The sequence below is a fragment of the Neoarius graeffei genome, chromosome 26, assembly GCF_027579695.1.
Source record: "Neoarius graeffei isolate fNeoGra1 chromosome 26, fNeoGra1.pri, whole genome shotgun sequence".
NCBI lineage: Eukaryota > Metazoa > Chordata > Actinopteri > Siluriformes > Ariidae > Neoarius > Neoarius graeffei.
Genome location: NC_083594.1, coordinates 12249723 through 12275464, shown reverse-complemented (window position 1 = coordinate 12275464; position 25742 = coordinate 12249723). Strand labels below are relative to the sequence as shown.

Below are 25742 nucleotides of genomic sequence, written 5' to 3'. Positions count from 1 at the left end.
GAGCCCCGTGGCCGACGAGGGCCTTTCTGTGTGGAGTTTGCATGTTCTCCCCGTGTCCGCGTGGGTTTCCTCCGGGTGCTCCGGTTTCCCTCACAGTCCAAAGACATGCAGGTTAGGTTAACTGGTGACTCTAAATTGACCGTAGGTGTGAATGGTTGTCTGTGTCTATGTGTCAGCCCTGTGATGACCTGGCGACTTGTCCAGGGTGTACCCCGCCTTTCGCCCGTAGTCAGCTGGGATAGGCTCCAGCTTGCCTGCGACCCTGTAGAACAGGATAAAGCGGCTAGAGATAATGAGATGAGAGGAAAATGAAAGTTTGATTTTTGAAATCTGTGACTACTTTTACTTAAAATAAGTTTGAGAATAAATCCGCTGGAGGATCCCTTTAACGTGTCATTACTAACAGCGTTAAAATAAACTAATGATGACACTCACAATACTTCAGAAAAATGAAAAAAATCTTACTAACTTCAAGGGAAAGTGAAGGAACCCAACTTTCTCAGTTCTACATTTAAGCCTAAGAATGATCACAGCTGAAGCAGAACACCTACAGTAGATCACGAGACATCTAAAAACATTATTACTTGAGAACGTTGTCTTGCTTTCACGAGACCTTCATTACATTCGTTACCTCCGGCAACTTCTTTGGAGGAGGTTATGTTTTCGCCTCTGTTTGTTTGTTTAATTTTTCCCAATGTAACTCAAAGAGTAGTGAACGGATTTTAATGAAATTTGGAGGAAAGGTGAGACATGGGCCAAGGAACAATTGATTTGATCTTGATGCAAATCCAGATGTGTGTGTGTGCATATCCAGGGTCCAGATATGTATGTGGATCTAGCATTTTTTTTTTTTTGTCTGTTTCCAGCGTAATTCAAAGTAGTGAATTGATTCTGATGAAATTTGGTGCACAACTTTAGTATTATCCTAGGTTCAAGTCATTTAATTTTGATGTCGATAATACTGTATGTGGCTTGGCAGAGGTACGCATTCTACCGAGTGCCCTTCTAGTGCATTTTGTAGACAGTTTTATTCAAAAAGGCATTACAGAAGAAGCAGAAAAAAGTCCTAGCAAAAAGCTAGTCAGTTTGAATTTACACCAATAATACAGAACTTTCCTCAAACCTATAGCCCACAAGCATGATAAAGGTTGTAATCTGGGCCACCAAATGAATTTCAAATCTATGTTGTAAATTAAAATTGTCTTGCTGACTATAAATTAATTAGAAGTTTAAAAAAAAGGGCTAGTCTCCGTTATTCCACTAGGGGGCAAACTAGAGCAATAAACTTCATTTTATTAGCAAGTTGCAAAAAAAAAAGATAAGCCAAGATAAGACTTTATTGTCGTTGTAGTTATACAACAAAAGTTAGTTTAGTAGCACTATGAGAAAACAGCAGCAATAAAAATAAATAAATAAATAAATAAATAAAATGTATGAGACAAAGTAAGTGGGGGAACTGCAGTGTAGGCAGATATTGCACAGATTGTAAATAGCTGTATTTACAGTCCTGAATGTAAAGTGATCAGTGCGTTAGCAGCAACTTGGGGGGGGTGGAACGGAGGCTACAGCTCTGGGGAAGAAGCACTAGACGATGCTCTTTCCAAGACTACTATGTCGAAGTTTCACAGTAACAGGATAATTATTTGTACAGAATTATTTTGGGTTTTATTTGGAAAAAATTTTGCAAACTCATCAGTATAATTTTTTTTTTAAGATTTTTTTGGGGCTTTTTTCACCTTTATTGGATAGGACAGTGTAGAGACAGGAAACGAACAGGAGAGAGAGAGATGGGGAGGGATCGGGAAATGACCTCGGGTCAGAATCAAACCCGGGTCCCCGGATCTTATGGTATGGCACCTTATCCACCTGAGCCACGACGCCCCCAACTCATCAGTATTATGACCTAGTTTGTTTGTGTAGAGTCATGACATTCCCAATAATGCAATTCCCAGGGCTGAATACTTCAGCAAGTCACTGTGTGAATATTTAACAGTTATTCCATGCAATCGAGCCGTACATGAGCTGATAGCCGATGAGGCGTGTAGCACCGAGTTGGCTATAAGCCATGTACGACGAGATTGAGTGGAATAACTCTTATTCTATCCACATTCACTGGATTTTGAGAAACAGAGCATTTTTATTTTTAGCAAATTCGATAAATAAAAACTTTGTACAAAAGGTCTGACAAAATCATTTCCGCTTAGAATGTAAACAAACTGGCGAAATGACAGTAGCAATTTGTGAAAAAATGCTATAATAAACAAACAAAAACTATATCCTTTTAGCTATTTCTGTTACTTTTAAATAGCTTAACATTTTTTTTTCTCCGAGTAGAGTTTTTATTTCATCCTCGGTTGGTTCAGCAACACGGTCCGCCATTTTGTTTTTCTCTATTCACGGTATACACTACCGTTCAAAAGTTTGGTGTCACCCAGACAATTTTGTGTTTTCCATGAAAAGTCATGCTTTTATTTCCCACCATAAGTTGTAAAATGAATAGAAAATATAGTCGAGACATTTTTCTGGCCATTTTGAGCATTTAATCGACCCCACAAATGTGATGCTCCAGAAACTCAATCTGCTCAAAGGAAGGTCAGTTTTATAGCTTCTCTAAAGAGCTAAACTGTTTTCAGCTGTGCTAACATGATTGTACAAGGGTTTTCTAATCATCCATTAGCCTTCTGAGGCAATGAGCAAACACATTGTGCCATTAGAACACTGGAGTGATAGTTGCTGGAAATGGGCCTCTATACACCTATGGAGATATTGCACCAAAAACCAGACATTTGCAGCTAGAATAGTCATTTACCACATTAGCAATGTATAGAGTGTATTTCTGATTAGTTTAAAGTGATCTTCATTGAAAAGAACAGTGCTTTTCTTTCAAAAATAAGGACATTTCAAAGTGACCTCAAACTTTTGAACGGTAATCTATGAGCCGATATCCTTGTAGTAAAGTAGCCAATCAGAGCGCGCGATTCCTTGTGGATGTGGATAGAATAATCATGGATATACTGCATGATAATATATTCGATTAAAACATTTATTCAACAAAACTAAAGATTACGGTCTACTACAAATGTCTAATATGTTTATTCACACTGAATATCAGAAATTAAAATGTGATATTTCTAGATGTGTCACAATCAGGGGCGCAGATACGTTTTTGGAACTGGGGGGGACAAAAAACTGGGGGGGACAAAGCTGCCAGCAAACCAACCCCAACCCCGATATGCCTGTCAAACTTGTTGTGGGTTACCATAGCAACCAAGCTCGAGCTCGCAACCTGTGCAGTCTGCGCAGCTCAACCAACCGAATATCAGTCTTTGTTTTGTTTTATGTGAGTTGTTGCAACTATGTATACACTGCCGTGCACCTCAATAAACCGAATGGTAATTAGTCTTTTGATTTTTCCGTGAGGTTTGCCTTATGCAAAGAAAGACAGCATAGACGTTTTTTCCTCCCTATAAGTGGGGGGGACCGAACGAAGTGAATTTAAATCTGGGTGGGACGAATCCCACCCGTCCCCCCCTCTATCTGCGCCCGTGGTCACAATTAGTGAAAAGTAAAAGGTTGCAAATGCTGCTGTGACTTTTAAACGGCAAAAGTCCAAAATAAAGGGCACTGATATGATCTTTACCTCCACCGACTTTACTGGAGCAGGTTATGTTTTTACCTCCATTTGTTGTCTTTTCCCAATGTAACTAAAAAAGTAGTGAATGGATTTTGATGCAATTTGGAGAAAAGGTGAGCCATGGGCCAAGGAACAACTGATTTGATTTTGATGCAAGTAAAAAACTATATGCTTTTAAATACTTGATGAAAATTTTTGGGGCTTTGTTTTCAAATAGAGTTTTTATTTCCTCCTCGATTAGTTCAGCAACACGCCCTGCCATTTTGTTTTTCTCTACTCATGGTATATGAGCTGATGTCCTAGTAGTAGAGTAGCTAATCAGAGCGCACAATTGCTCATATCCAGCGAATGTGGACAGAATAAATATATATCAAAACCATAGCTTGAAAAAAATCTTTTTGTTATTGAATTGCAGTCTATTCATGTGTTTTGTAGGTGTTATACGTCTAATCAGTTTGTGCATTCAGAAAGCACCTTTGATAAAAATGCAGATCGCATTTAAGTGGAACTTTTGATGTGTTATTGGCCTACTAAACTGCTTTTTTGGGGGTTTTTTTTTTGCCCTGACTTGACAGTGGATTAAAGAACTGAAGGCAATTTTTTATAATCAAAATTCTATTGATCTCATTTTAGTAAATATAGGAATGCATTTTTGATCGCTGTTTTGTCACTGCTATAGTAAGTTATGAGTGTTTGAAATATGCTCTGTAATATATCAGTCTATATGTCAAAGCAATGGCCGTAAACGAGATTCATTGAGACCTGTGCGAGACATCGTAGGACGGAAGTAAAACGTACAGCGGAAACCAAAGTGACCGACATCTGCGAACATTGTCAAAAGACACGCGCGCCCTCTTTCGAATGCTGACGTAATCAAGCCGGAAGTTTTGTTTATTTTGATAGCAATCAGGAAAGTTTGAAAAAAGTAGGCAGTAATCGTCATTTAAACTCGTTTTTGTGCAATATTTCGTTTGGAAAACAGTTTTCAAAATGGCGGCACTGACACCTGGCTGACACTTCACGTTTCGAAGTCTCGCACAAGTCTCGTGAAGATCGCGCGGATAAGCGACGCCTGCCGTGGACCAAACGAACTAAATTCAACACGGCTAAAAACCGAATAGGCCGATAAGTATAATATTTAATTGCAATTAGTTGTCAATACGAGTCACGGTATAAAGTTACTAAAACTGAAAACGTAATTGAAGAACACGTTAGGGGTGTCACGATTCACTCACTCTTCGATTCGATACGATTATCGATTATTAGTACTCGATTCGATTCTTTTCGATTCGATTCACTTTAAGTTGATAAACAAGTAAGAAATGATGTACTTTGACTAGTTTCACTTTAATTTGAAAACTGTTACACAAAGGTAAAATTTTCAGTCAACAGTCAACATTAACTCAAAATAATGAAATGAGCAATAAGTAGGAGAGTTATACACGGGATCATACCTAAAATTTTATCAGAAATATAGATATGATACTATGATTCTCCCCAACATGCTACATTAGACAAGCTAACCTCATTTATAAAAAGATACACACTTATATATGACGTGTATTTGATATATATGATGTATATTCATACATTGTTACTTTACGGAAATCTTCAATAAGTTTGGTCTTTTCATGACAGCCTGTTGTAGACCTATAATGCACATGAAATGACGCTCCTCACCTCAACATGTCCTTTACAATCATTTAAGCCACCATGGGCAATGCTGAAACCACTGCTGCAAACAGTACATCGCGCGAAACTGTCATTATTTTCTACCCTTATTAGACAGGGAGATTCTTTTGTGTAATCTGAGCTGAAGTGGGGTTTGTACTTTCGTTTTTTGGGGCGCGCGCTCTCTCTCTGCTATGCCGGTCGGTCCTCGAGAAAAGGGATAAAAGCCCGCCCACACTGAAAGCTGATTGGCTTATTTTGCTGAGTAACCCAATCAGGATGCTCTTTGTCTGGCATGCGCTACATGAACAGGCACACAGGCAGTGTTGCCACATTGGGTGGTTTTAATAAGTGCATTTTGGCGGGTTTTGAACATATTTTGGGATGGAAAACGTCAGCAGTATCTGGCAACACTGCACACAGTCTCCCTCGCGCGCGCACATTCTAAGATGCGTGATGCAGACCTTAATGTTGCGCGCGCACGCTCTTGCTCGCTTCTATCAATATGCAGGAGACTCCCAGAAGTTCTGGGAGACTTGGGATGTAAGGTAATTCATGAATCAAATCGAAATTGAAGTATGACGAATCGAAATCGAATCGTACTGCTACCGATTCGATTTTCGATGAACTGAACCGAATCGTGACACCCCTATAACACGTTAATTAAGAAATAAAGCAAGTTTAAAAATGACTTCAGTTCTCCTTTAAGTGTAACGTAGCCTGTTACTTCAATGAGTTTGACACCCCCATAGAAATCTGTTGGTTCTGGGATCCTCGCTGATCACTGCAGCAAGATGGATCTGAAGTAGAGCACTTGTTTGTGCAAGATAAAATAATGTTTAAAGGTAAATTCCTAAAATAAGCTGTAAAATTGAGAGGTGTATACCTGATAAGGGATCTTAAAGCGCACGAAAGAGCACAGTTTCAGCATGTCCTCCATCTCTTCTGGAGTTGAGGGGATGAGAGGGATGCTCTGGACATGCATGCTGTTCTCCAAGTCTCTCAGACGTCTCAGGAATTCACTCTGCTTGGTGTATTTCAGACCTGCGTGACAAAAAGAGACTGATTTCTGTGGCCTTTCAGGCTCTTAGAATAATAATCCACAATCAGCTTCGGTGACACAGATATGTCTAGGGATGCGTCAATCCCAAATTGACTAACTGTGTCCCTGAAATCAAACCTGGCATATCGGCCAATTCAACACACTTAGCACTGTTGGGTCATTCCATGCCAAATCAACAAATATCTGACAAATTTATGCTCAACCATCTCAGATTTCAATGAAATTTGGAGGCCTCAGAGATACTATTAAAAGAAGTTAATCCCCAAAATTTGAGCTTCCTATCTCCAACGGTTTCAGAGATACAGGCATTTGAATTTTTCGATTTTTTGCATTTTGCTCAAAACATACATATTTCAAAGTGTAATATAATCTTTATTATGCAAGATAGAAACCTAAAATTTTGCACAGAGAGACTCAATGTCTTGTACTACAAGCTTCAACTTAGAATTTCAATGGTCATTGTATATTAGATGGTGATTTTAACAAGGAAATTAAAAAGACAAATTTGCATTTTTTGCATTTTTAATTCATTCTGGAAGCTTGCCTGTGGCAGTAATGCTTAAACTAAGAATGTTATTCAAATCTACACAGAAATATCTACCAATTTCAGTTTTACCAAGTCTCAGCCATCTAGACATCTAGAAATGGCTGAACTTCCTCCCTGTTCTATAGGAATTGGACTAAAGAAAGATTCTGACTGCCATAAACTAACATACAACAGAAATTGTAAGTTAAATACACTCTCTCAGTATAGTTTGGAGCAAATTTCATTAATTAATAAAATTTCATTTTAGAACGTAAAGTTTCTTCTACTCGTTGCAGCTTTGCTTTGCCATATGCAGCTTTCTGTTTGTGGCTATACTTGGCAATTTTCAGTGGAGAGCAACCAATTGACAAGGCTTTTGTCAAGTGATTCAGCTACCTCACCAGTGTATGTTGGATCCACATCTACACACATGCTCTCTTGTTCTGATTCTGTAGAACCTGCTGAATCTGCTTGGCTTAAATGTTCTTTCACTCTCTGTGAACATTTAGAACACAATTTTTGTCTAGGTTTAATATTTGTATTTATCAGTTCTGAAAGTAAATCTGCTGTTTCAGGAAGAATTGAACGTAATTCTGTTTTAACTTTTTTCTTGTGCCTTTCATATGGATCGCAACAACTTTTCTGTAGCTCTTCATATTTCATCAGAAACAGTTTCTCATGATGCAGACATACTGTGTCTGTGCTTGAAATGTTCTCAAGTTCAGTTCTCTGTTTAATTAATGAAATTTGCTCCAAACTATACTGAGAGAGTGTATTTAACTTACAATTTCTGTTGTATGTTAGTTTATGGCAGTCAGAATCTTTCTTTAGTCCAATTCCTTTAGAACAGGAAGGAAGTTCAGCCATTTCTAGATGTCTAAGAACAAACTCATTTATACTGATCTCAAATTGAAAGCAACTACAATTAAATTCCCTAGTCAACTATTCAAAATATCCAATCCTTGCAAAGAAACACATTCAGTTAATAACATTGGTAAATTTTCTCAGTGCTCTGTATTACAATGTATTTAATATAATCCAAGCAATATAATGTTATCTGAACAAGTATGCAGTTTACAGACTCTAAAACTATAAGATATGAGCCACCTGTTCTGGTATCAAAGGTCACCTATTGTGCTGTGTTGATATTGATAAGGCTGGCTGTTGAATGGTACACAATAGCTGGTCATTGATTGCTAATGTTACACAGTCTTAGATTAAAATCAATTTACAAATAATTAATACTGAGCATTAATTGAAATTTTATTTAACATTGAGGAAGAAACATGTCTCCTAACCTACTTGAGCCTTATTGAAGCATTTATTAACCCTCAAATATCAGTTATATGAAAATATATCAAAAATTCAAATTTGGTGAAAATGGATTTTTTTAAACCCCTGTAGTTTAAAAATACTTGAGAGACACAGAACAAAAATTTGGAAATATAAAATATGGGTCTTGGGGATTACTGAAAAAAATTTACAAGTTCCTAACTGCTATCCCACATTGGATTTCTTGCTACTGAAAATGGCATGTTTTAGAAATCGGCGAATTTCAAAACCCTATTACAGACAAACTAGGAATAGTGGAGACTTGGTAAAACTGAAATTGGTAGATATTTCTGTGTAGATTTGAATAACATTCTTAGTTTAAGCATTACTGCCACAGGGAAGCTTCCAGAATGAGTTAAAAATGCAAAAAATGCAAATTTGTCTTTTTAATGTCCTTGTTAAAATCACCATCTAATATACAATGACCATTGAAATTCTAAGTTGAAGCTTGTAGTACAAGACATTGAGTCTCTCTGTGCAAAATTTTAGGTTTCTATCTTGCATAATAAAGATTATATTGCACTTTGAAATATGTATGTTTTGAGCAAAAAACAAAAAAATAGAAAAATTCAAATGCCTGTATCTCTGAAACTATTGGTGACAGGAAGCTCAAGTTTTGGGGATTAACTTCTTTTAATAGTATCTCTGAGCCCTCCAAATTTCATTGAAATCTGAGATGGTCGAGCATAACCTCTTGTTGATTTGGCATGGAATGACCCTGTTTTCCTTTTCTCTGGTTCCTCTTAAGCTTTCTTCCTCGTGTTGTCTCAGTGAGATTTTCCTCGTCATCGTTTCCTCGGGCTTGTTCATTAGGGATCCAAGTCTACATCCGGAAAGTTCTATAAAGCTGCACTGTGATCGTTTCTATTGTTAAAGCTAGCATACAAATAAAATTGAGCTGAATGTTAACCAACACAACACAGATCAGCCTCGGTATCAGGGAATACTAACCAGCAGGACAGATCAGTGTGAGACTGGAGAGATCAGAGGGATAGCGGGCAGCGTACACCCCAGCTACACAACCACCCATGGATGCACCCACCAGATGAAAAGGTTTCTTATTCAGCTGAATACTTTCTACAAACTGCAGAGAGAGCAAAATATAAGAAATGCAAGCAAATACCAATAAAGCTGATGTTGCAAGCAGATATAAATATGTTGCCAGGAATAAAGCTCAGGCTCGTTCTGCGCTGCAAGATATTTCAGACGATTGCACACAAACTGTGGGTTTACATGTTAATATCTCAAATTAGAGTATGAAACAAGTCCCATTCACAAAGAGTTATTTTAATTTTTTTATTTTTTTATGTACTGTGGTTAACATCGCATCGAGCCATCTGAACAGTCAGGAGAAGTGAGACTCGAACGCAAATTTAAATCAGATCGTTGAAGTTTCTCTTCCTCATACACAGGCTTACTCAGCATGGAAAGAGACGGACATCAAAGCGTTTGTGTGTAACACAAGGACACCGACACACTGATGAAAAAAAAGCCTCAGGCCTCAACAAGGGCATCTATTTTAGGCACATGATTGCAGAGAGGCGCATTAGGATGAGAACTCAGTAGGAGCTTAAATCAAAACACTGATATTACACAGTGGTTTCTGACAAATTTGATACAACCTCAGGCACTAATATTAACCTTCCAGTAAAAACAAAAACACTCAGTGATTACATCCTTATCTGGTCAAATTAAGAAGAAGAACTTTATTCATCACATGTATACTTGTGAAATTGCTGTCTGCATTCAACCCATCTGAAGCAGTGAACACACACACACACACCAGTGGGCAGCCACGCTACAGCGCCTGGGGAGCAGTTGGGGGTTAGATGCCTCGCTCAAGGGCACTTCAACCCAAGGCCGCCCCATGTTAACCTAACCTGCATGTCTTTGGACTGTGGGGGAAACCGGAGCACCCGAAGGAAACCCACGCGGACACAGGGAGAACGTGCAAACTCCGCACAGAAAGGCCCTCGTCGGCCACGGGGCTCGAACCCGGACCTTCTTGTTGTGAGGCGACAGCGCTAACCACTACACCACCGTGCCGCCCTTCTACTTCATAATTCCTCTAATTTAGTATTTATCTTAGGTATAATATATATATATATATATATATATATATATATATATATATATATATATATATATATATATATATATATGGGCGGCACGGTGGTGTAGTGGTTAGCGCTGTCGCCTCACAGCAAGAAGGTCCGGGTTCGAGCCTCGTGGCCGGCGAGGGCCTTTCTGTGTGGAGTTTGCATGTTCTCCCCGTGTCCACGTGGGTTTCCTCCGGGTGCTCTGGTTTCCCCCACAGTCCAAAGACATGCAGGTTAGGTTAACTGGTGACTCTAAATTGACCGTAGGTGTGAATGTGAGTGTGAATGGTTGTCTGTGTCTATGTGTCAGCCCTGTGATGACCTGGCAACTTGTCCAGGGTGTACCCCGCCTTTCGCCCGTAGTCAGCTGGGATAGGCTCCAGCTTGCCTGCGACCCTGTAGAACAGGATAAAGCGGCTTGAGATAATATAGGTGTTTTTTTTTTTGCTTGTGTGGCTTGATATGTCCTCTTCTGCTGCTATCCACTGTGCTGCTACAGACAGGAAATTTCCCCAAAGAAAGGCCCTCGCCAGCCACTGGACTCGGACCCAGAACCTTCTTGCTGTGAGGCAACAGTGCTAATCACTACACCACTGTACCGCCCCACAGTATACAGCAGTATAGCCAAGAGCGCCCTATGATGGACTGATGCATTTCCGTCCCACGCCTGTGATCCACTGCCACCCTGACCAGCATAACAAAAACTGAAGCTCAATGAATAAATGAACAAGTTACAATTTTTAGCAGCAGATAACAACCAGTTACTCAGATGTAACTAAATGGAGATATAAGGGCCCGGTCCCACAACACCGATAACTATACCTCTGCCTGAATTTAGTTCCAGTCCGGAGCATAAACACCACAACTATAATCCTGACTGTTATATCGCTTGGTCCTGACACTCAGGGAAATAAATGCATGCACTTAGGAATAGTCATGGAAGTTTTTTCCAAGCAGTAGCGCATTATTCCGGGTCGTACTGTACAGCTTGGACTTCAAAACAACTCATGTACACACTCCAGTGGTTGATAAAATACAGGTAGGTCACAGACTGCGGAAATATAATAAAAAAGGACGTAAAATATGGAGTGGTTACGGATTTTAATAAGAATGCATCACGGATTGGTCACGGACGTTTCAGTATATTACAGACTGGTTACCGATTTCATACGGATGATGCATCACGGATAAAAAATTGAAGAAGTCTAAAACAGTTAAATGTTTGGACTGCTGAAGTTCATAATTAAAATATCTTACCTGCATTTATATGTTTACTTTATTAATTTACTATTGATAGTTCACAAAAAAAAATAAATCACATATCCGTGAATAAAAGATCCGTGCTTTTTTGTATTATATCCTGTATATTATATTTTTGTATTATATCCTGTATTAGGCCTGGAAAAATCACTCCAGAAACAATCTCACCAATACAGATAAACCCAGGCCTGGGCTATAGGGATCGTTATCGGCCTGGTGTGACCACCAACCACATAAATTGCACAGGACCGATTTATTTATAGTTATCGGTATTGTGGGACTGGGCCTTAATGCATACAGAATTTCGAGTTTATTTTTCATTCTAAATGTGCGGTATTGTTGTGTAAAAATTTCAAGCCTGGTGTGCATGTTATGATGTGCACTGATGTAGAATCTTTCAAGGGAGAATCACGATACATCCAAGAATCAAGTCTCTAATGGATGTTTCCACACTCCTAAGAAATCTGATTTGTTCTGATAAACATCTAAAATAAGAAAGCATGAGTATATGGACATTCAGAAATGCTAATAAACAATACCTGATGTATCCTTCTGACCTGGCCCTCAATGGAATAGTCCACCGCACTAGTGCGTGTAGTGCCCCCATGGCCAGGCATGTCAACACACACCAGATGCATATTGGTTGGAAAGAACTGCAAATTTGAAAACATGTCTCGTCAATTTTTTTATTTTTTTATTTTTTAAATTTCGCAATTGAAAATAATCATCTGAATAATCATGTGTCTGCATTATCCTATCAAACATAAGACTGTAAAGGACCAACAGGTTTGTTAAAGTCAGACAATTTTACGATGTAAGTAGGATGAGATAAAGCCCATACCTTCACCACACCCAGCCACATGTCTTTGTGAACAGAAAAGCCATGAAGCATGAGTATTGAAGGTCGACTCCCAGGCTTCCCGCGGTGTGTGTAACAGAAGCGATATCCGTCATGCTCTGCGTAATCCACCTGCAACCCCAGTCTCCTCCTCCAATACCTGTCAAATAGGAAGAACGTTACATTTTTTGTTAAGGCAAAAAGAGGGTTTTTTGTAAATACGCTATATGGCCAAACATTTGTGAACAGCTGGCCATGTGTGAGCCTTCCCCAAATCCCCAAATCAATGCCACAAACCTGAAAGCACACAAATGTATAGGATGCTCTCAAAAATGTATAGGATGCTTCCAAAAAAGTTGGGACATTTTCCAAAGTGCAATAAAAACAAAAATCTGTGATGAGTTAATTCACGTGAATGTTTATTTAACTGACAAAAGAACAAAGAAAAGATTTTCAATAGTTTTACTGACCAACTTAATTGTATTTTGTAAATATAAATGAAATTAGAATTTGACGCTGGGGCGGCACGGTGGTGTAGTGGTTAGCGCTGTCGCCTCACAGCAAGAAGGTCCTGGGTTCGAGCCCCGGGGCCGGCGAGGGCCTTTCTGTGTGGAGTTTGCATGTTCACCCCGTGTCCGCGTGGGTTTCCTCCGGGTGCTCCGGTTTCCCCCACAGTCCAAAGACATGCAGGTTAGGTTAACTGGTGACTCTAAATTGACCGTAGGTGTGAATGTGAGTGTGAATGGTTGTCTGTGTCTATGTGTCAGCCCTGTGATGACCTGGCGACTTGTCCAGGGTGTACCCCGCCTTTTGCCCGTAGTCAGTTGGGATAGGCTCCAGCTTGCCTGCGACCCTGTAGAAGGATAAAGCGGCTAGAGATAATGAGATGAGATGAGATGAGAATTTGACGCTTGCAACACTCTCAAAAAAAAAAAAGTTGGGACAGAGGCATTATTACTATTGTATTACATCACCTTTCCTTTAATAACACTTTCTAATCATATGGAATCTGAGGATACTCATTGTTGCAGTTTTGCAATTGGAAATTTTGTCCATTCTTGTTTGATATAAGATTTCAGCTGTTCAACAGTCTGTGGTCACCATTGTCTGATTCTCCTCTTCATGAAGCACCATACACTCTCAATAGGAGACAGATCTGGACTGACAGCAGGCCAGTCAAGCACACACACTCTGCCTACAAAGCCACACTGTTGTAACCTGTGCAGAATGAGGCCTGACATTGTCCTGCTGAAATAAGCATGGACTTCATAGGAAGAGACACTGCCTTGATGAATATGTCTCTCTAAAATCCCAATATATGCCTCTGCATCAATGGCACCTTCACACACACTGTGTGCACTGATGCCCCCCATACCATCGCACACGCTGGCTTTTGCACCTTTCTCTGATAACAAATTGGATGGTCGTGTTCACCTTTGGCCTAGAGAACTCGATGTCCGGTTTTCCTGAAAACAAGCTGAAATGTGGACTCATCTGACTACAGCACACGTTTCCACTGTCTTTCTGTCCATCTGAGAGGAGTTCAAGCCCAGAGAAATCAGCGGCGTTTCTGCATAGAATTGATAAATGGCTTCCTCCTTGCGTAATACAGTTTCAGGTTGCATTTCTGGATACAGCAGCAGACTGTGTTAAGGGACAACAGTTTTAAGAAGTACTCCCGAGCCCATGTGGCTATATTTGTCACCTTAGCATGACGGTTTCTCAGGCAGTGCCACCTGAGGGCTCGAAGATCGTGCACATTTAACAGTGGTGTCCGACTTTGCCCATTATGCACCGAGATGTCTCAGAATTCCCTGAATATTTTCGCAATATTATGTACTGTAGATTTTGAAAAACCTAAAATCTTGTGTTGAGAAATGTTCTTTTTGAATTGACTAACAATTCTCTCACGAATTTTGGCATAAAGGAGTGAGCCATGACCCATCCCTGCTTGCAAAGACTGAGCCTTTGGTGCCGCTCCTTTTATACCCAATCATGTTACCAATTAACCTGCTTATTGTGGAATCTTCCAAAATGGTGTGATTTAAATATCCTATAAACTTGTCAGTTTATTTTGCCTCTGTCCCAACTTTTTGTGTGTGTGTGTTCCAGGCATTAAATTCTAACTTTGTTTATATTCACAAAGTACAATGAAGTTTGTCAGTAAAATGATTGAAAATCTTTTGTTTGGAGAGGTTCTGGTTACGTCATGAGCGAGTAAGAGTGGTTTAGTGAGCTCCTGAAAAATTTTATGAAAAAATATAGCAAAATGAACAAAACGACGGGTGTAGACACTACAGTGTTTAGCTTTTATACTCCTCTTTAATGAAGTCGGATGTCCAAGATGCCTAAAAACAAAAAGCCAGAACAAAATCAACCAAACAGCCCGTCATCGGAAGCTAGCGACGACGAGGAAGCTAGTCAACATGCTAGCAAAGCTGTGGATGGACTAGCTGCCCTACAGACAGAAACGCGTTCATTTAAAGCTGAAATTGGGGATATGATTGACCAGAGATTCCAGCAATTTTCGTCGTCCATTAGGAATGAACTGACTGCACTGAAGAACGATACCAATAATGCTATTTCTGCTGTGAAGGAAGTAGCTAGCAGACAGACTACGACTTTGGCCGAGCTTGAGCGAGGTGCCTCGTACACATCAGACCAGGTCACTAAATTGCAGCAGGAGGTGCGACTCATCTCATCTCATTATCTCTAGCCGCTTTATCCTTCTACAGGGTCGCAGGCAAGCTGGAGCCTATCCCAGCTGACTATGGGCGAAAGGCGGGGTACACCCTGGACAAGTCGCCAGGTCATCACAGGGCTGACACATAGACACAGACAACCATTCGCACTCGCATTCACACCTACGGTCAATTTAGAGTCACCAGTTAACCTAACCTGCATGTCTTTGGACTGTGGGGGAAACCGGAGCACCCGGAGGAAACCCACGCGGACACGGGGAGAACATGCAAACTCCGCACAGAAAGGCCCTCGCCGGCCCCGGGGCTCGAACCCAGGACCTTCTTGCTGTGAGGCGACAGCGCTAACCACTACACCACCGTGCCGCCCGGAGGTGCGACTGTTAACAAAAACTGTTTCACAACTAAACGACAAATGCACAGACCTGGAAAGCCGGAGCAGAAGGCTAAATCTACGGATCTTGAACATCAAGGAAGGTGAAGAGAAAGGTCAGAACAACAGGGATTTTATTGCAAAAGTGCTACAAACGGCCCTATCCCTGGATAATCCCCCAATGATTGACCATGCTCACAGATCTATCCAGACTGCACAGAACAACCCGCACCAGCGGGCATTCATCATCAAACTGCACTACTTCCAGGAATGGGAGTGCATCATGCGGAAGGCTGCTCAGTTGAAGACCATCACCTACAAGCAAGAAACGATCCTTATCTTTCCCGATCTGCCACCTGCCATTGTGAAACAACGCGCCCGCTTTAGCAGAGCCAAGGAACTTCTACGCGATCGCCTAGACGTTCGATATGGATTTCAGTACCCAGCAACTCTGCGGATCACCTACAAGGACGGCGAGCACCGATTCACAGACCCCGAGAAGGCAGCTACATATGCGGAACGCCTCTTTGGCACTGGTAACGTAACTCAAGCTGATATCCCTGAACAGAGCTAACGTCATGGACAAATAATTTCTTATGTCTGCTATTTCCTTATGTTTTGCTATCCCATGGTATCATGAGTGGCAGGCATGAGCGGTCACCTATATTTTGCTGACTTCGTTATAATTTGCACAATTTACAAATGTTTTGTTTTTGTGCCACAGCCTGATGTATCAGGAACTAAGGAGCTATACTAGTTCGACAGTATTAGTTCACAAGACTCACTAGGATGCCTATGATAACCTGCCATTTAGGCAATGCGTACCACGGGTACGCTTTTGTTTTTTGTGCTTATTATTGTTACTTTTATCTTACCGTTTTTCATGTGTTCAATGCACCATTGTTTACAGTTCACCTGGGTGTTATGGGTTTTTGCAGGGGTTTCTGGAACAAACGGAGAGTGAACATGGGTTTAAGAAGAGGCGTGTTGGTAAATGAGAGTTTTGTCTGCTTTTATGCTTATGAAGGATTATGCGGGTTGAGGGGGAGTGGGTTACCAATGTCTGACTCTGGGAGTTACTGTTACCACTCTGAAGTTGATTATCTTTCAAGAACACCACCAACCTTTTCTGTGATTTATGAAGGAATTTTTATTGTTATATTTAATGTTGTTGAATGTCCACAAAACAGGATGCCTTTTTTTTCTCTAGCGCTGACACTCAAGTCTCATTCCATAAATGCTAAGAAGAACAACAGTGGGCAGCTATGCTACAGTGCCTGGGGATCAGTTGCCTTACTTTAGGGCACATCAGCCCAAGGCCACCCCCATGGTAACCTAACCGCATGTTTTAGGACTGTGGGGGAAACCGGAGCACCCGGAGAAAACCCACACAGACACTGGGGAGAACATGCAAACTCCACACAGAAAGGCCCTCGTTGGCCATCGGGCTCGAACCCAGAACCTTCTTGCTGCGAGACAACAGTGCTAACCACTACACCACCGTGCCGCCCAAATAAATGTGAATTACTTGTTCCTATAAAAACAATAACACATTAATATAAACCTTTGATTTGTCTTGCAGCCAGAATGAACGTCACAACCGCTGTTTTAAAAATTAATCAACACCTCCTGATTAATCAGAATTTAACGGCACTGTGGAGTGTATACAATTTTATATATCTTTTATAAATGTATATATTGGCATATATTTTACAATTTTATAAACAAGAAAAACGTTCCTTGGGTTTACATCAACTATAAATAAAACCCTAAGCAAAAAAAGAAACTGATGATGCTCCATCACACTCACCAGTAATAAATCTTGATAAGTGCTGCAGGCCAAAACAGAAAAGAAGCCACGAAAGCTAAAATGGGGATTGCAAGAGTCCCTCCAGCGATGACGAACATGTTCACCACGTCCAGATCCATCACCGCAGTTCACCTGTAAAACAGAAAGTGGGCAGTTTGTGCGTGCCAGGGTTTCATAAAATGGCGCCGCTGCTGAATTTCACAGCATTGTTTTCCTGTTCATCACAAGCCAATGATTTCTTGGTATTTTCAGCAGAGTTAGAGAATTACAGGATTATATTCAAGGAAAATAAGGAAACTTAGAAGATAGCTTCTTCCAAATTGGACAAGCTTTATCTCGAAAAGAACATTGCGAGAAGAATCCCGCCAACCCAGGGAGCCTCCTGCCAACCCAGGGAGCCTCCTGCCAACCCAGGGAGCCTCCTGCCAAATGAAACGCTGATAGAGAGATGATGATCTGTTGCTGTCGATGGTTACAGTGTTGTGCATGTTGAGTGTTGATGTATGTCATACAGTATAATCAGTGAACAGTGCAATACATCGTTATATTATATGGACATGAGTGTTTTACTCGGAAATACGACACTCGTATTTTTCTTCCGAGCTACATCTGGGACATGGAGAACCAAAACCATGACATAAATGTCACGACATGACAGTCGTGAGGAAACTGATTAATTGTTTTGGTAAATTTGGGTATTTTTTTGTTTGTGAATGTGTCGATATAATCAAAAGAAAAAAATCACATATTGGCTTGAAGATATGAAGTTTATCTTCTCATGTTTAAAAACTCACATTTTTCATACGAAGTACATCACAGACCTGAGTGACGTACTTAAATAATATTGGCTGGCTTTGAGTGGTATATCAGATATATTCCATTCAGCTCGCATGATACTGAACGAGTCGAAGACAAGAATGGAATATATCTGATATAGCACGAAAAAAAGACAGCCATTATTATTATTATAATACATACACACTCATTCTCGAAGGCCAAGGCGAGCTTAACCACGAGACGGCACCATCAGCGCAGTAGTGAAGTCACATTCCAGCTGGTGTAGTGTTCATCAGTAGTGTTCAAAAGTCAAAGAGTCCCATATACGTTTTTGTACGTACGTTGGGGAGTGCCTGTTAGAGAGCACACTCTGTCTAGGCCATCGGCATGGTGAGGTAGGGTGGCCAGTTCCTTTCCTCGCTGCCTTTAACTTCCCCAGTGTTTCCACCAGGTCCCCATTCACTACTGGGTGGACAGGAGGCGAGCCCCAGATCACCGTCCGAGGCGAGGCTCGAACCGGGGACCGTTCGCTTAGTGGTCAAGCGCTCTAACCACTTGGCCACTTCGCCTCCTCAGTAGTGTTAGCGAATGCTAATAAAGCAGTCAAGCCAGTGCTATCGAGAGCAAGTAGCACAAGCTAATATCCGAGAAACTAAGATTTCTGTCTCCAGACTCTTCTTCCATGCTGCACACTCGCTACAGTATTTTTCACTCAGACTTAAGTATTCATTTCCCTGTGTAATTTACTGAGTTACTTCTAAAATCACCATCGACAGCTACACACTACGGAGCGACCTGGCAGCCTGCCGCTAATCCCTTGCAAAATCCTTTGCCCTGTTGCTTTTTTTGGTGTCTGGCTAAGTTTTGGCTGAGCTCAAATCCCGGCTCTCATAGTAACAGTCAAGGGGTGGGATATACTGTATCAGGCAGCAAGAGAACAAAGTTGATGTGTTGGAAGCAGGAAAAATGGGCAAGCATAAGGATCTGAGTGACTCTGACAAGGGCCAAATTGTGATGGCTAGATGACTGGGGCTGAGCATCTCCAAAATGGCACATCTTGTGGGATGTTCCCAGTCTGCAGTGGTTAGTACCTACCAAAAGTAGTCCAAGGAAGGACAACCGGTGAACTGGTGACAGGGTCATGGGTGTCGAAGGCTCAGTGGGGCACAAAGACTAGCCCATATGGTCCAATCCCACAGAAGAGTTCCTGTAGCACAAACTGCTGAGAAAGTTAATGCTGGCTAAAACAGAAAGGTATCAAAGTCACTCAGATCCTTACACTTGCCCATTTTTCCTGCTTCCAAGACATCAACTTCAAGAACTGACTGTTCTCTTGCTGCCTAATACAGTATATCCCACGTCTTGACAGGTGCCATTGTAATGAGATCATCAATGTGATTCACTTCACTTGTCAGTGGTCATAATCTCATCTCATCTCATCATCTCAAGCCGCTTTATCCTGTTCTACAGGATCACAGGCAAGCTGGAGCCTATCCCAGCTGACTACGGGCGAAAGGCGGGGTACACCCTGGACAAGTCGCCAGGTCATCACAGGGCTGACACATAGACACAGACAACCATTCACACTCACACCTACGGTCAATTTAGAGTCACCAGTTAACCTAACCTGCATGTCTTTGGACTGTGGGGGAAACCGGAGCACCCGGAGGAAACCCACGCGGACAACATGCAAACTCCGCACAGAAAGGTCCTCGCCGGCCACGGCGCTCGAACCCGGACCTTCTTGCTGTGAGGTGCCAGTGCTAACCACTACGCCACCGTGCCGCCCAGTGGTCATAATGTTATGGTTAATCGGTGTAATGCATAGACGTTATGTTAATGGCATTTATTATTATCAGACGCTCTTATCCAGAGTGACGTACAACATACCCAGAACAGCCTGGGGAGCAGTTGGGGGTTAGGTGCCTTGCTTAAGGCACTTCTGCCATTCCTGCTGGTCCAGGGAATCAAACCGGCAACCTTTTGGTCCCAAAGATGCTTCTGTAGCCATTAGGCCATGGTGTTGCCCCACCACACACACACACTGTATATGAACAGGAACACTGTAACAAACTAACAGCAGCATCAGTTCCCATCATGTTACAGCTGCAAACTGGGACATTAAAGGGTCTGTTAAAAAAGGGCCATCAGGGGGGCAGATCAATGCCCAGAAAAACAAATGAAAGCTTGAAGCTGAGGGCAAATGAACAAAAACCAAAGTCCAAGCAGGTCACGTGACTGCAGCAGCCCCTGGACACTGCATGCGTGTGCACGCGCGTCTCTAATGTCTCTCTGATAAAAACAAGAGATGAAAAGAAGATAAAAGGCAGACAGACAGACAGACAGACAGACAGACAGACAGACAGATCGCACTGCAGTTCAGTGTTAAGATTCCACCACATTCAGGTGAGTATAAGCGCCTGGAGGGTTTGAGTGATGATCCTCAGCATTAATGCAGTTCAGTTGAGAATAAACAGAAATCCTGAGGTCTATTTATTTTAGAGCAAAACATAATCATGTAAACACAGCCTACCTTCAGCTGCAGTCTCCCAGATGTGACAGGGTTCTCTTCTCCAGCTGAAGGTTCTCCTGCCTTCACACACGCACACGATCAGATGACACAAGGTTGCCAGGTTGAGTTTAATGTCCATTTCCACAACTTCATGCTGATACTAATAAATACAGTTAGGTCCATATATATTTGGACACTGACACAAATTTTCTTTTTTTACCTGTTTACTGAAACATATTCAAGTTATAGTTATATAATGGACATGGACATGGACATGAAGTCCAGACTTTCAGCTTTCATTTGAGGGTATCCACATTAAAATTGGATGAAGGGTTTAGGAGTTTCAGCTCCTTAACATGTGCCACCCTGTTTTTAAAGGGACCAAAAGTAATTGGACAATTGACTCAAAGGCTATTTCATGGGCAGGTGTGGGCAATTCCTTCGTTATGTCACTCTCAATTAAGCAGATAAAAGGCCTGGAGTTGATTTGAGGTGCGGTGCTTGCATTTGGAAGATTTTGCTGTGAAGAAAACACGCGGTCAAAGGAGCTCTCCATGCAGGTGAAACAAGCCATCCTTAAGCTGCGAAAACAGAAAAAACCCATCCGAGAAATTGCTACAATATTAGGAGTGGCAAAATCTACAGTTTGGTACATCCTGACAAAGAAAGAAAGAAAGCACTGGTGAACTCATCAATGCAAAAAGACCTGGATGCCCACAGAAGACAACAGTGGTGGATGATCGCAGAATAATTTCCATGGTGAAGAGAAACCCCTTCACGACAGCCAACCAAGTGAACAACACTCTCCAGGAGGTAGGCGTATCAATATCCAAATCTACCATAAAGAGAAGGCTGCATGAAAGTAAATACAGAGGGTTCACTGCACGGTGCAAGCCACTCATAAGCCTCAAGAATAAAAAGGCTAGATTGGACTTTGCTAAAAAAACATCTAAAAAAAGCCAGCACAGTTCTGGAAGAACATTCTTTGGACAGATGAAACCAAGATCAAGCATACCATATCATTTGTAAAACACGGTGGAGGCAGTGTGATGGCTTGGGCATGCATGGCTGCCAGTGGCACTGGGTCACTAGTGTTTATTGATGATGTGACACAGGACAGAAGCAGCCGGATGAATTCTGAGGTATTCGGAGACATATGTGTGCTCAAATCCAGCCAAATGCAGCCAAACTGATTGGTCGGCGTTTCATAATACAGATGGACAATGACCCAAAACATAAAGCCAAAGCAACCCAGGAGTTTATTAAAGCAAAGAAGTGGAATATTCTTGAATGGCCTAGTCAGTCACTTGATCTCAACCCAATTGAGCATGCATTTCACTTGTTAAAGACTAAACTTCAGACAGAAAGGCCCACAAACAAACAGCAACTGAAAACCGCTGCAGTAAAGGCCTGGCAGAGCATTAAAAAGGAGGAAACACAGCGTCTGGTGATGTCCATGAGTTCAAGACTTCAGGCAGTCATTGCCAACAAAGGGTTTTCAACCAAGTATTAGAAATGAACATTTTATTTCCAATTATTTAATTTGTCCAGTTACTTTTGAGCCCCTGAAATGAAGGGATTGTGTTTAAAAAATGCTTTAATTCCTCACATTTTTATGCAATCATTTTGTTCAACCCACTGAATTAAAGCTGAAAGTCTGAACTTCAACTGCATCTGAATTGTTTTGTTCAAAATTCATTGTGGTAATGTGCAGAACCAAAATTAGAAAAATGTTGTCTCTGTCCAAATATTTATGGACCTAACTGTAATTTCCCTTCCATTATCTTCAAATCATGTGATTTTTACACATGTGGTCCTTATAACATTTAGTGCATGTGTTTATCTCATATCAAGATATTACTTATTTTCACATATCATTTTTACACACGACTTTTTTGTCCCTACATGGGACTTTTTTGTGATTAATTTTTCACCTGTAATATTTACACGTTTTGTTTTATTTGTCCCACATGTAGTGCATGTGTTTTTATTTTCACTTGTGGGGTTTTTTTTTCATGATTTAGGTCTATTTACAATCACGTGAACTTTTCCATTTATTTTCATGATTTTTGTGACGCCTTTTCACATTTACACGTGATTTTAATGATAAATTTATTTTCACATGATTTTTTTTTTATTATTCTATTTCCACATGTGATTTTATGGACGATTTATTTTTCACATGTGATTTCCCCCCCCCAAAAAAAAAAATCACTTTACAAACACATTTGCATTCATTTTACTTTTATTTATTTCTCCCTGTTTCATGCTTGATTTTTCGCATGGGATTTTTACACAAAATTCATTATTTTCACCTTTTCCACATGGAATGTATCCGTTTGATTTTTTACATGTGATTTTTGTTATTTATTTTTCACGTGATTTTTTCCTAATTATTTTTATGCGCACATTTGCATTAATTTTACTTTATTTCCCCTTTTTTTCCATATTTGATTTTTCTACACAATTCATTATTTGCACCTTTTTCACATGTAGTGCATGTTTTTTTTTATTTTCACAGGTGACACACAATATTACTTTCACGTTTGATATTTATTCATGATTAATTTATTTTCAAACTGATTTTCATGCAGTATTTGCATGAAATTTATCTTCATAATTTTTCATTTTTCACGTTTTTTTTACCACACTATAAATTTATTTTCATGCAATTTTCTTTCACAGGATTTGTGGTTTCTTTGGGATGTTATTTTCACACGATGCTGTACAATGTGCTTCATCAATGCACTCTGTTACAGAAGTGTGATTAAAACAGCTCTGTGTGTACGGGGTTTACATCAACCTGGCAACACAGCTGCTTTGAACTTTAAAGGGGAAGGAGTGATGTCATTTTTACGCCGACGGAAAATGTCTGGCAGGTGCACAGCGCGGGTTTTGGATTTAAAGGTAAAGGGGGCATGTTTCCTCTTTGACCTGCCTAAAAGGCTGGAATGATCCTGACACTGAAGGTGTTCAGAGCTTTGCAGTTTCTCACCAATATGACAAGCTGCATTTCTGTCTTATTAACTTATAGAGAGTAAAAAACAGAGACTGTTTATTGTGGTTATAATGTTAGTAAGAACAGGAACTAACCTGTTTGGAGGATGTTCATAAAACATCATTGTTTAATCAATGAAAATGGGTCACCTTTGGCCAATTGTTGTGCTATAAGAAGAATAAAACACCTCAGGATGTAGTGTTATGGGAAAACAACTGATTCCGGAGTTAGATGTTAACTCAATTTCGTTTCAGGCCACATCACACTACCTCATAGTTGTTTATTTTCCTGTAATAGCACGCCACGTTGTGTTTTATATTACACTATCACACAGCTTTGTTGAATACTCGGTTCCAATTGGTCAGTTACAGCATTTTACAGTCTGTTATTTCTGAAAAGCTATGAATATCAGACCGTTGCTATGGACACAGTTCTGATAGACTCTGGAACACCACGTCCGATCATAATCAAATTTACAACGTCAGCTCATTTAGAACATCTCATCTCATTATCTCTAGCCGCTTTATCCTGTTCTACAGGGTCGCAGGCAAGCTGGAGCCTATCCCAGCTGACTACGGGCGAAAGGCGGGGTACACCCTGGACAAGTCGCCAGGTCATCGCAGGGCTGACACATAGACACAGACAACCATTCACACTCACATTCACACCTACGGTCAATTTAGACTCACCAGTTAACCTAACCTGCATGTCTTTGGACTGTGGGGGAAACCGGAGCACCCGGAGGAAACCCACGCGGACACGGGGAGAACATGCAAACTCCGCACAGAAAGGCCCTCGTCAGCCACGGGGCTCAAACCCGGACCTTCTTGCTGTGAGGCGACAGCGCTAACCACTACACCACCGTGCCGCCCCATTTAGAACATCCTTTGGCAAAAAAGTGTTACTCCATCAGAAAACACGATGAGAGATTTTTCTAATATTAACTTTAATATATTTGGAGAGCATGAAACTTTCGATTCACTCACCATCAATGGAAATGTCCAGTTTAGCATTAACTATAACTCTAAGTAAGCTAATCTTAAGAAGGCTGTAGAGCTTACGTTGCTACGGATGAATTTCCAACCGGAGAATCTAACAGACTATTTTTAGTGGAAGCAATAAAATAATTTTTAAATCAGTAAAATCATTTTAAAACCAATATTTTGTGTCACATTATTGATTTCTTTCGAAAGCGGCCATGTAATAAGCAGGACAAGGTACAGCAAGCTGGTCATTATTGTGAAGTAAACATCTAGGACTCCAATGCAAAGCAGATCCCTTACTTACTATTCTACATGATGTCAAAGAAGGCAGGAACCAAAGGGAGATAAGCTACATACACTCAGCAGCCACTTTAATAGGAACTTGTTCTTGATTCTAAGATCCCTGTTCTTGGCTGCAGGAATGGAACCCAATGTGGTCTTCTGCTGTTGCCTGTTGAGATGCTTTTCTGCTCACCACGGTTGTAGAAGACATGGCTTGCCAAGGTTGAAGTGGAAGAACTTGAGTGTCCTGCACAGAGCTCTGACTGAACTCAACCCCACTGAACACCTTTGAGATGAACTTGAACACTGACTGGCCTGTACCCCAGGGATCCTCACCTCAATATCAGTGCCTCATTTCTCCAATACCCTTGTGGTTGAATGATCAAAAATCCCCAAAGCCACGCTCCAAAATCTGTTGGAAAGACTATACAAAAGAGCGGAGGTTATTACAACAACAAAAGGGAATAAATCTGGAATGTCACGGGGTACAATTAGTCAGGTGTCCATACAGTTTTGGCCATATTGTGTTGTGAATGTTTGGTCATGTAAGGCAGGTATATTTCAGTGGCAAAGTGTTACTATTAGAGCTGGGACTTGAGCTCAGCCAAAACTTAACCAGACACACCAAAAAAGCAACAGGGCAAAGGATTTAGCAAGGGATTAGCGGCAGGCTGCCAAGTCGCTCTGATGGTGATTTTAAAAGTAACTCAGTAAATTACACAGGGAAATGAATATTTAAGTCTGAGTGAAAAATACTGTAGCGAGATGCAGCGTGGAAGAAGAGTCTGGAGACAGAAATCTTAGTCTCGCGGTCGTTAGCCTGTGCTACTTGCTCTCGATAGCACTGGCTTGACCGCTTTATTAGCATTCGCTAACACTACTGAT

The 25742-nt window shown here is 40.9% G+C and overlaps 1 protein-coding gene across 1 annotated transcript in view; it reads right to left on the bottom strand.

Moving 5' to 3' along the window:
- abhd6a (abhydrolase domain containing 6, acylglycerol lipase a) overlaps positions 1 to 20691 on the bottom strand; it is a 30956-nt gene extending 10265 nt beyond the window's left edge. The window contains exons 1-6 of the mRNA XM_060910855.1: positions 20616 to 20691; positions 17306 to 17437; positions 12427 to 12583; positions 12125 to 12238; positions 9178 to 9310; positions 6192 to 6349 (exon numbers count right to left, since the gene is read on the bottom strand). Of these exons, the coding sequence (XP_060766838.1) occupies positions 6192 to 6349; positions 9178 to 9310; positions 12125 to 12238; positions 12427 to 12583; positions 17306 to 17424 (681 nt within the window). The 5' untranslated portion in view covers positions 17425 to 17437; positions 20616 to 20691. The remainder of the gene's footprint in view (positions 1 to 6191; positions 6350 to 9177; positions 9311 to 12124; positions 12239 to 12426; positions 12584 to 17305; positions 17438 to 20615) is intronic.
- Between the last annotated feature and the right edge of the window lie 5051 nt (positions 20692 to 25742).